Source organism: Sorex araneus, chromosome X (genome assembly GCF_027595985.1).
Source record: "Sorex araneus isolate mSorAra2 chromosome X, mSorAra2.pri, whole genome shotgun sequence".
NCBI classification, from domain to species: Eukaryota; Metazoa; Chordata; class Mammalia; order Eulipotyphla; family Soricidae; genus Sorex; species Sorex araneus.
The window spans coordinates 367,159,806-367,171,421 of NC_073313.1; the positions used below are offsets into that span (position 1 = coordinate 367,159,806).

Genomic DNA, 11,616 nt, shown 5'->3' on the forward strand with positions numbered 1-11,616 from the left:
TGGGTTGACCCCTGCCAGTGACAACCCTTCCCTAAGCCCCGGAGTTTCTTGCCTTTAAGTTGAGGAGCACAGGGTTTGGATACCAGGTGCGGGGTGCAAACTCCCTTGCTCCCCAACACAAACACACCAGAAATCTCTCCCCAGCAGCAGCCTGAGAGCCCACAGTGGCATTTCTTTACCTCTGGCTTCCCGGAAGGTTTTCCTATGGCACTTTTTGCTTCTCTGTCGGGGCCAGAGCCATAGCACAGCGGGTAGGGCGTTTGCCTTGCACGTGGCGGACCCACGTTCGATCCCCGGCACCCATGGAGTTAATTTCTGAGTGCAGCAGCCAGGAGTAACCCCTGAGCTTCACTGGGTGTGACCCACAAAGGAAAAGAAAAAAGTTTCTCTGTCTCCTGCCCATCTTCTATTGCCCTCTCGGACCCTGCTCTGTTCTGCTCCTGGGGTCTGGGCCACACCCATCTGAGTTTTGATGTATTTGTGATGATCTCCGGAGAAATGAAGCACAACTCTCCCTGTTCGTCCCCCCAGCCACCCGCTGCCCACCCTTCTCTCAGACTGCTGTCAGTTCACCCCTTCTGTTCCAGCTGCCAGCAGCTCCTGGCTGTTTCTCAAATAAAACCTGCCTTACAACCTCCACCAAAAAGCATCTGGAGTGCAGAGTGGGGAAGGCACACACGCAGCAGTGCTCAGACGGCAGACAGGGAGCGTGGACTCTAGCCTCTGAGCCATCTTCTGGGCCCACAGAACTTGTCCTTTCAGACACTGTAAGTCTTCCCCCAATTGTCATCTCCGGAGAGGCTTCCCTGGCCATTCTTTTTAAAATTGCAGACTTCTTTCCCATCCTTCGACTTTTCTCGTGAGCCGGCTTTCCTTATTTTGCTTTCTTTTTCTCCACAGCCACAAAGAACATGTCTCGCTTATTTATTTATCTGCTCATCTCCCCCAGCTCGAATGAAAAGTCTGCTTCAGTTCCTACTATACATCTGGTCAACAGCACCGTGTTCCTTTCTCGTGAAACACAGTTATTTAAATACAGCATCCCTTGGATGGCAGACAAAACCTCTCCAAAAAACAGCCACGTTTTGTTAGGCCCAATTCAAATTTTAGGATTCGCCTAATTAAAATGTACTGATTCCCTTGGCAGTACTTTTATTACATGAATAATACCCCATAATCATAAGCTTTTAGTTATGGTTTTATTTCATAATCAATTTCCCTAACAATTACAGCGGTGCTCTCGGGTTCCAAACAACGCAAGTTCGTTCTCACTTGTGGCATTCCTACCGATGGAAAGAACGGGAGCTGCAGTCACAAGTCATGCGTTCAAATCCAGCTCCGCCACTCACGAGCGTGGGACTCCGGCAATCCCGTCAGCCAACAACAAAGGCCCGCCCAGTGGGTCTACGAGAAACCGCCTTCGAACCACAAATGACATGTAAGCATGAGGTAAGTGACCAGAGTGTAGTGGGGGAGGGGGGGCGGTGGAGAGATGGAGGAGAAAAGCTTAGTAGTCCGGGGCGATTATGTCACCTACCTCCCTGCATGCCCTCACACTGAAGCCCAGCTTTGGAGTCAGACGGGCTCTCCGACTTACTGTCTCCGCAACAAGCCACTCAAGCCCTGAGGCGGTTTCCACATCCCTACACCACCACATCAGGCTCGCAGCTTTCGTCTAGCCAGCAGGATGGATAGTACCAGATAGGCAACGTGCTGAAAAGATACGCTTGCAAAAACCACCTTTATTTGTTGTCTTTCGTTCAAATAGATTTTTTTTTTCTTTTTGGGTCACACACGGCGATGCACAGGGGTTACTCCTGGTTCTACACTCAAGAATTACTCCTGGCGGTTCTCAGGGGACTGACCATATGGGATGCTGGGATTCGAACCTGGGTCGGCCGCGTGCAAGGCAAACGCCCTACTCGCTGTGCTATCGCTCCAGCCCTCAAATAGATTTTTTAAAAAAAAAAGCAGATAAAATAAACTAACATAAAGAAGCAGGAAAGAGCTGACTTTGGCCTGGGAATTTCACGTCTAAGGGAAAGAAGGCAAGTGAGAAAGCCACGGGCGATCAAGCCATGGTCTCAACCTTTTGCCTGTTACGTTATCTCTTCTTTCCTTCTTGTTTAGCTTCTAAGATTAAAAAAAATAACATACATACAATGTCACCGCGCTACTAGGATACATCGCAAACCACATCATTAGCTTTAAGGCCAGAGAGTCCACACTGCAGGGCTGGCCCAGCGGGTGACCCACAGCCCTCCTATCCCAGCACCACAGACGGTCACCTGAGCACGGCCAAGGGTCACCCCCGAGCAGAGCCAGGAACAGGACACTGCTGGCCATGGCCCTAAACCCTCCCCAGCAGGCAAAAAGAACAAAATCATTAGAATTAACATATCTCCTCAGTTCCATCTACCAGTAATTATAAGGCAGTTCGAGCACCACAACATTTAGGCGGGGGAGGGACCTAACCTCCCCCATTAAATATACACTGAGATATAAAATATACCACTCGGGGAGCAGGAGAGATAACATCAGAGGGAGGATACTTGCCTCGCACTAGGGTTCTCCAAGCGCCACCAAGAGTGACCCCTGAGCACAGAGCCAGGAGGAAACCATAAGCACCACTGGGTTTGGCACACAAACATTTTTTTCTTTGGAAACATTAAAAATCAAAATGTCCTCCTAGACTGCTAAAAAATATTCTAGGGCGCAGAGTGATAAAACAGCACGTAGGGCGCTTGTCTGGCACACAGCCAACGTGGGTCTGATCCACGACATGGTGTATGCTCCCCCAGGGCCCCCAGGACTGATTCCTGAGCAGAGAGTCAGGAATAGCCCCTAACACCACCAGGTAGGGCCCAGAATACAAAGAACATTCTAGGACCCAAGAGATACGACACAGGGTAAGGCACATGCCTTGCACACAGCTGACCCAAGTCTGACCCCCAGCACCCCCACATCATCACCATATCAGCACCATATCAGCACCCCCATATCAGCACCACCGGGTATAGCCCAAACCCCATCCCCAAAAAATGAGGGCCAAAAAGATAGAGAAGAGGCTGCATGCAGGAGGCCCAGGGCTTGATCGCTGGACCATAAGGTCCCCCTTGCACTTTAGGAGCAACCCCTGAGCAAGAGCGAAGAGTAGCAAAAATGAAAATGAAAAAAAAAAAACAAGCAACACATAGTTTCCATCTTCAAATTCTTAAGTGTTACAAAAGGTCACAGACAGATAACAAGTTCTTTGGAGGAGTGAGGGGAGGGGCTTGGTTCAACACCCAGCAGCGCTGGCCCTGCACCCATGGATCGATCACTCCTGGCGGACTGGGGGGACCATATGGGTTGTGGGGGATCAAACCAGCATGGGTCACATGCGGGGCAAGTGTACCTGCTGTACTATTAGTACAGAGATATGAAAAGGACATTATGGGAGTAAAAAGAAACCTGGAAAATGGCCTGGGGAAGTCGGCCCAGCACCCAGGCCTGCTTCTCCGGCGAGATTAACACCTGAATCTTTTAAGAGAATCATCCAACAGAGGGAACAGCCTGAATAAATGCACAGTGATAAGAAACAGCACTAGTGTATTTAAAGAAACAACGACAGCTGCGAGATACTGCCTAAGGGTAGTTAAAAGCAAGAACTAGGATGGGAAGGGGGAAGTAGCCAAAACTCAGAAGCTGCCAAGTCATGAAACTTAGACCTTACCCACAGACATGATGGGAGAGCAAGACTTATGTCAAAGAAAAAAAAAGTGATCAGAGAGAGAATTCCGGGAGCAGGGGGAGCAACAGGAGCTAGGCTGACAGAAGGCCGAGTTAGTTACAGGAGAGTCGCAACTGTCCTGAGAGAAGTTAAGAGCATGAAATAGCAAAATGAGTTGCAACAAATCTGGAGAAGATACAGAAAATGGATACATTACACCACTGCTCTGAGATCCGCTCAGTGAAACACTTAATTTATATGAGGGATTAGAAACAGTTTTTTTGCCTTAGGGACCAAATAAAAAAATATTTTAGTCTTGTGGGCACATAGAGTCCCTACAACATTTCTTGGCTTTGGTTTTCTTAAGTCCTTTGAAAAATGAAAACTGCCATTAGCTTGTAAATTTTCCCAAAAGTCCAGAGGCTGGATCCAGGCGATGGCAAGAGTTCTGCAGATCCCGCTGTATTACCTAGAGAAGGGAGGATTAACCTTCCTAAGAGATTAATTTTCCTAAAATGCTGCTCACATAATTATGTAATTGTCCCCTACTCACAAAGGTCTCCACTGGTGACAGCCAATGGGTCAAGTCTACCCCCAAGGCTGGAGTTTCCACAGCCATATCAACATAGGACAACATTGGTTTGTCCTTTCACCTTGCCACAGGGAGCTTAGGTTTACTGGGTTACTCCCATCACAGTGCTCCCATTCCTGTGTTTATTTGTAACCTCTTTCTTTGTGCTCTGTTTACTTGTAAATATTGCTTTTCTCTTCTCCTTAAATCCTTTGCATAGTTAATTCAGAGCAATGTCCTTTTTTGTATGGATACAGGAAGACAGTTAATGCTATATTTTTGTAACTTGGACTCTGAATAATATTACCTCTGGGACATCTGGACATCTGTTCTCTCCACCTAAGCCTCAATTGCTCTTACTTCCTAACACCCCAAAAGCAGGGTCCCGACGAGGGACTGGATGGACCCAGGGAAAGCTGTGAGCTATGCGCTACCCTGGCATCGAGATGGGCCTGGCCAAAGTGCCATAATGCTTACCTATAAGAGCATGGTCATGGACAAATGCTGTCATAATCCAAAAGCAGTAACTAGATTCGGACCCTGCTAGGGTTAGGAATGATTAATCCAGCCTGAGCACTGTAGTCTGAGATCATAGCAAGATGTTCCCAGGAGAGTCACCCTACAGCTCAATGTATCTCTCTTACTGTGTCCATACAAAATAACTAATATTTTAAGAAGTAGAATTAAGATGTTAATTAAGTTATTGGACCAAGGAGAGGACAAACACCCCTAAGTGGTATTTTGCCCTTGGGCGGAAGAAGGGCTTTCACGTGTTGATTTTGCTAACCAGATGGGGTGTGGAGCTGGGGAGACTAGAGAGAGCGACCAGGGCCTCGAGATGGAGCACGGAGAGACTAGCATGGAGGACACGGGGAAAACTGCAGGGGAAGAATGCAGGAGCAGGCATGCAGAGACGAGACATGCGGCTGCGCAAGGGTGTGTGGAGAGATGGGGGGCGGGGACGGGAATGAGGGGCAGCGTGAGACTAGAATGGGGAGCTTAGTGAGACTGGAACAGGAGCGTGGGGAGAATGGAATAAACAGGAACTGATCGCCAACCGAGTCCACCGAATGCGGGCGAGTGGGAGAGCCCATATTCTAATTCTTACCACCACCACTTTTTTTGGGGGGAGGAGGGCATACCTGGCAGTGATCAGGGCTTACTCCTGGCTCTGCACTCGGGGGTCACTCCTGGCAGGGCTCAGGGGACCACAAGCGCTGCTGGGAATCAAGCACAGCTCAGCCTCATGCAAGGCAGGTGCCCTACCCACCGTGCTATCTCTCCGGACCCAATTCTTCCATTCTTACTCAACTAACCTACTTCTCTATATCTCTGTGGCATTTCCCAATATCCTTTCCTCCTCTTCTGAGTCTATCAAAATATCTTTCCTTCAAAGCACAATTCAAGTTCTACCTTCAGGGTATTTCACCCTTCTCAGAATTCCTAAAAGCACTCTGTTTATCTTTTTTTTTTTTCTTATCTTATTACTCCCTTTTAAAACCTGTAAAGTGGGGCTGGAGAGATAGTACAGCGGAAAGGGCATTTGCTGTGCACATAGCCAACCCAGGTTCGATCCCCGGCATGCCATATGGTTCCCCAAGCACCACCAGGTATAATTCCTGAGTGCAAAACCACAAGTAACCCCTACGCATCACTGGGTGTGGCCCAAAAAGCAAAAAAATAAAAATAAAAATAAAATAAAACCTGTAAAGTTGGGGGCTGACAAGAATACAGCAGGTAGGGCACTTGCCTTGCACAGGGCAACCTGGGTTCAATCCCCCTCACCCCGTTTGGTCACCTGAGCCCCACCAGGAGTGATCCTTGTGTGTAGAAAGCCCTGAGCACCATCGGGTACTTGCCAAAACAAAGCTAAAAAGTAAATTTGGGGATAAGAGATTGTACTGAAGTTAGATTTGATCCCTGGTGCACCATATGATACCATGAACATCACCAAAGGTGATTCCTAAGGACAGTCAGGAATAAGCTCTGAGCCCACCAGGTATGGCCCAAAAGGCAAAAAATCTTTCGTAAACTCCTAGGGCCAGGGAGACAGCTAAACCGGCCAGAGCATATGCTTAGCCTGCAGGCAGCCAGATCCCACTCCCCGGTCCCCAACACCCAAAGGTCCTTCAAGCACCTCGCCAGGTGTAGGCCCTCAGCACCACCAGGTGTGACTCAAAAAAATATAAGGAGTTAATTCCTTGCGGCTGGAGCAATAGCACAGCGGATAGGGTATTTGCCTTGTACAGGGCTGACCCGGGTTCAATTCCCAGCATCTCATACGGTTCCCCCAACCACTGCCAGGAATAATTCCGGAGTGCAGAGCCAGGAGTAACCCCTGTGCATCGCCGATTGTGACCCCCCCCAAAAAATTTTTTTTTTAATGTTTTAAAAATGTTAACTCCTTGGGGCCGGAGCGATAGCACAGCGGGTAGGGCGTTTGCCTTGCACTCGGCCAACCCGGGTTCCATCCCCGGCATCCCATATGGTCCCCCAAGGACCACCAGGAGTAATTCCTGAATGCAAAGCCAGGAGTAACCCCTGAGCATCGCTGGGTGTGACCCAAAAAGCAAAAAAATAAAAAAATAGAATAAAAATGTTAACTCCTTTATGGCAGGATATACCTCTACCAACAAATCTATGGTATAACAATGGACAAATAAAAACTAAAAATAGGGGCTAGAGAGATTGCACAGGGGTGGAGGTGCCTGCTTTACACGCTGATGATCCTGGTTTGACTCCTGGCTTGGTACAGACCCCGGAGCAGAGGCAGGAGTAAGTTCTAAGCACAGCAAGGTATGTGCCCAGACCGCCCTCCTCAAAAACGGAAGACATATGGGTACGTGTAACATACACATGCACATACATGTACACAGCATATATTTTCCCCACCAAACCAGCTAAAACCAGCTGCATAATTGAAGTAAATGTAATTTCATTTATTCCAGTAATTAAATTTTTTATTTGGGGGACACAATCTGCTGTAGGCGCCACAGAATGACCATCTACAAGCACATTTATTACTTGCACTGCTAGGGATTAGTCTCTTTGGGAACAATAATACAAGGAGAATTTTTCCAATGGTCAATGAAATAAACACAGGCACAATGAAATACTGAACACAGAAAATTACTAAATTAAGCCCATGCTCACCAATTTTTAAAACACAAAGTAAGCTTTTATACCTGAGTTTTAAAACTCACCCTTAATTATTACCAAAGTTTAAAGTCACAATCAGGGCCAGAGCTCTAGGACAGCAGGTGAGGCACTTGTCTTGCACAAGGCCAGGCAGGATTCAATCCCTGGCACCACATATGGTCCCCCAAGACCTACCAGGAGTGATCTCTGGCCCTGGGCTCTGCCGAATGCGTCGCCCACCCGCCGCGCCCCACACGCCCCCCACACACACCAAATCATAAACTAAATTTTAAAAACTGAGTCACACTCACACATATAGATGTGCATTTGTTTGGCCACACCCCAACATGCTTGAAGGGAGAGTCAGAAAACTGACCAAACCCGAGGTTCCCACCCACACAGCCTGTCCTCCAGCCAGCTGAGACATCTCCTGGGTCCTGAGTCTACTTTTTCTGAAGAGTAATGACAATTCACATTACCAAAATGGCATTATTGATCCCATTCAGAATTTAAGGAAACCAGAAACGCTGGGAGTCCACTAAAGCGACTTTTCTTTTTTTGTGTGCTTTTTTTTGGGGGGGAGGGGTCACACCCAGTGAGGCACAGGGGTCACTCCTGGCTCATGCACTCAGGAATTACCCCTGGCTGCTCAGGGGACCATATGGGATGCTGGGAATCGAACCCGGGTTGGCCACGTGCAAGGCAAACGCCCTACCCGCTGTGCTATCACTCCAGCCCCGTGGCGACTTTTCCCTGTGACTGATAAAGAGTTCTCCAGGCACACAATGTCGGAGATGGCTTCTATCTGAGGCAGTGAAGAAGACTTGTCAAGTCCAAACTCTGAAGTCTGGCTTATCTCACTACCCCAAAACTGCTCAAAACACCTATAAGAGAGTCAGACCGTACAGGAATGGGACTAGAGAGACAGTACAGTGGGTCTGCCACGCTTGGCCTGCGCACAGCCCACCCAGGGCATCTGTGTGTGGGTCCCCAAACGGTCCCCAGGAATAGTCCCTTAGCAGCAGCACAGGCACTAAGGCTGAGCCTGTTCCGTACCTCGCTTGGTGCGCCAAGCACCACTGGGAGTAGCCCCAGAGCACTGCCTGGTGTGATTCAGTCCCCTAAACCCCCAACAAAAAGATGGGCCCACTACCATAAAAGAAAAAAAAAGTCTTAAGAACATTTATCTATTGAGAAAAAGAGGAAGAAAAAAAAAAAGCAGGGCCCTGCGCTACTGCACAGCAGGTATGTCTCCCAGGCAGCCAGCACCAGGCCGGGGTCCCCAGAGCTGTGCCATGAAGGCTCCCTGAGCACAGAGCCAGAAGCCAGCACCAGGCCGGGGTCCCCAGAGCCGCGGCATGAGGGCTCCCTGAGCACAGAGCCAGAAGCCAGCCCCGAGCGTAGCCGGGTGTGGCCTGGAAACAAAATGAAAACAAGAGGCAAAAGAAGTAAACCAGAAGGTGGCCACCAAAGTGAACAGTGACGCCTCGAAACTCTTCAAGACTTACAGAAGGCAGGTTAGAGACAGGGCAGCAGGCAGGGGTGGGCCCGCAGGCCTGCCAGGAGTGGGCTCTGAGCCCTCCGGGATGGAGGGGTATTTTTCCAAATACTCAAGGAGAAAACCTTGGTGACTTACAACCCTGAAAGGCCTGACACTTAATAAACTAAATAGGGCGTGAACAGGGCGATGGTTGGAGTAGTGACCCAAGAGGAAGTCCCGTTTCTCAATTCGGTCCTGCCTGTGGCTTACAGGAGCCGGGGGCACAGCCCCAGACGCCGCCCGGAGCCCCTCACCTGCCACTGTGCGAACTGGTGGGGTGTTTATGAACAACTTGAGCAGGGGAGGGAGCCCACTGGGCGCGCTCGGTGCCCTTCGCTTAGTTCCGAAGCCGACAGCGACCTGCAAGGCCGGCGGGATTCTTTTGTGTCTCCCGAGCACTGTAAATCCTCGTGAGTCAGTCTAGTGCAAGCATCTCAGCGGCTAGCTGAGAAGCTGAGAGAAACGCTTTCTCTCTTCGCCCATCTCCGTCTCGCCAAGCAAACCACTCTGCAATGCAACCATCTGCAGGTGGGGGGGGAGCCGGGACCGGGATCGGGGGACCCAGAGGGGAGAGGAGGCCGGCTCCGGAGAAGCAAAGCCCCCCACTCCGGGCCACCCCCGCACACACACCCCCAAAGGGAAAAAAACCTGCAAACTCGGAAGAATCCCCGTGGAACTTTCTTTGTTAACTTACCAGAAATGTGACTCCAGCAAAAATAATCCCAGGAAAAGCCGGGGCTCTCGCAAGCGCCCTATTAAAGGGGAAGTCCCCGCACTTTCTTACATAAAGGGCGCCCAAAGGTTCCCAGCCGGTGCCGCGGGGACCCGACACCGCCCCGGCGCGGGGCCGCCGGCAGCTGCCCGGAGGGGAGCGGGGGGGAGTCGGGGGCGGCCGCTCGGGACGGTGCGGCGGCCCCCCTCGGAACGTGACCGGAACAATGCAAACTGCCCACAAAAGGGCCGGAGGCCACCGGGCCGCGGCGTGGCCGCCCCGCCCGCCCTGCCCTGCCCTGCCCTACCCTGCCCGCGCCCCCACCCCCACCCGGGCCGCGCGAGCCCCGCGCCAGCCGGGCCGCGCCGTTCACCTGCGGGGACCCAGCCGCGTGCGGGGTCGCGGGGCGCCCTTGCACGGGGCGGGGGCCCCCGACACACACACACACACACACGCACACGCACACACGCGCGCACACACACTCACACACGCGCGCGCACACACACACTCACGCACACGCGCGCGCGCGCCCCGTCCCCCCGCGGCCCGCTGCCCCCGCGCGCCCGTCCGCGCCCTCGAGCCGCCGCCGCCGCCGCCGCTGCCGCGCGGGGCCGGGGCCGGGGCCGGGGCCGGGCCGGGCCGGGCCGGGCCGGGCCTGGGCCCTACCTGAGGCGGTGTACCAGCTCCCGGCGTGGCTGGCCTCCCGGCACACCACTCGGCTGGACATCTTGGCGCCGGTGCCGCCTATGGTGCACGAGGATGAATGAGGAGGCGGCGGCGGCGCGAGCGGCTCCGCCGGGGGGACGAGACGCCGCGGGCCCAGCCCAGGAGGAGGCGGCGGCGGGGAGGGGACCGGGCCGGCCCCGGAGGAGGAGGAGGAGGAGGAGGAGGAGGAAGAGGAGGAGGAGGAGGCGGCCCGGGAGGCGGAGGAGGACGAGGACGAGGAGGAGGAGGAGGAGGAGGAAGAGAAGGAGGAGGGAGGTGGGAGAGGAGGAGGAGGAGGTGGTAGAGGAGAAGGAGGAGGTGGAGGTGGCGGGGGGAGGGGGAGGAGAGGGAGGAGGAGGAGGAGGAAGAGGAGGAGGAGGAGGCGATGGCAGCCGGGCGGCGGCAGCGACAGTCCCCGCGAAGTGGGGCGGCCTCCGGAAGACAGGGCCCGCGGCGGCCGCGCCCGAGCCCGGAAAGCGCCAGCCCCCGGCTCTCCCCGCCGCGCCCCCAGCCCGGGCAGGGGCCTCCCGTGCCGCCCCGCACCCCCGGCGCCGCCGCCCCCGCCCCCCGCGGGGCTCCCCGCACCCACCCCCGCGCCCGGCGCCGCCCCGCCCCGCGCCCGCCCGCCCGCGCCGCGCGTCGAGCCTAACGGCGGAAGGCGGCGGGGCCGGCCGGCATCCGGGCTCGGCGGCCGCGGCAGCTGGGCCGGGCCCACCCGGGCAGGGCCGACGCTCCCTTACTCGCCGCTGCACCCGGTGCTGCCCACTGAGCATGCCCAGCAGCCGCCGCCGGGCCCGCCGAGCAGCCGGCGTGCACGCTCGGGCGGCAGGGGGAGGGCGCGGCGAGCGGGACGCAGCCGCAGGGCAAGCCCCCTCCCCCGCCCTCCGGCCCGGCGGCCTCGGGGGTCCCGCGGGGAGAGCCGCACCCGGGACCGCGCTCCGGGACGCCCCCGGCCGCGGGCGCTCGGACGGGCCCGGGCTCCGGCGAATGCTACTTTGTGTCCCCGGGGCCACCTATCCCCTCCCCCACCTCGATCCCGGCTTGAACCCGTAGACGTGTCGCTTGTCTGGTGAGGGACAGCTACTGGGGGGACTGACCGCCCTCTCCAGGACCGGCCTCGGTTATTCCCATCCCTAAAGTGGGGAGAGGACGTCCCGGAGGCTTCTGCGAGGGGTTTACAGGGCCAGCCCGGAGCGAGAGCCGCAGGACATTTTCACTTGACCGATCCCAGGACTAAG

The 11,616-nt window shown here is 54.1% G+C and overlaps 1 protein-coding gene across 3 annotated transcripts in view; it reads right to left on the reverse strand.

The window, feature by feature from the left end:
- Window positions 1-11,186, reverse strand: part of MEMO1 (mediator of cell motility 1) — a 119,713-nt gene extending 108,527 nt beyond the window's left edge. The window contains exons 1-2 of one of the 3 annotated variants that reach the window (XM_055123494.1): window positions 11,119-11,186; window positions 10,340-10,417 (exon numbers count right to left, since the gene is read on the reverse strand). In XM_055123494.1, the coding sequence (XP_054979469.1) occupies window positions 10,340-10,400 (61 nt within the window). In that variant the 5' untranslated portion in view covers window positions 10,401-10,417; window positions 11,119-11,186. Of the gene's footprint in view, window positions 1-10,339; window positions 10,935-10,967; window positions 11,017-11,118 lie in introns of those variants that run through there. The other 2 variants (XM_055123492.1, XM_055123493.1) reach the window with 2 other exon arrangements.
- Window positions 11,187-11,616: the final 430 nt, after the last annotated feature.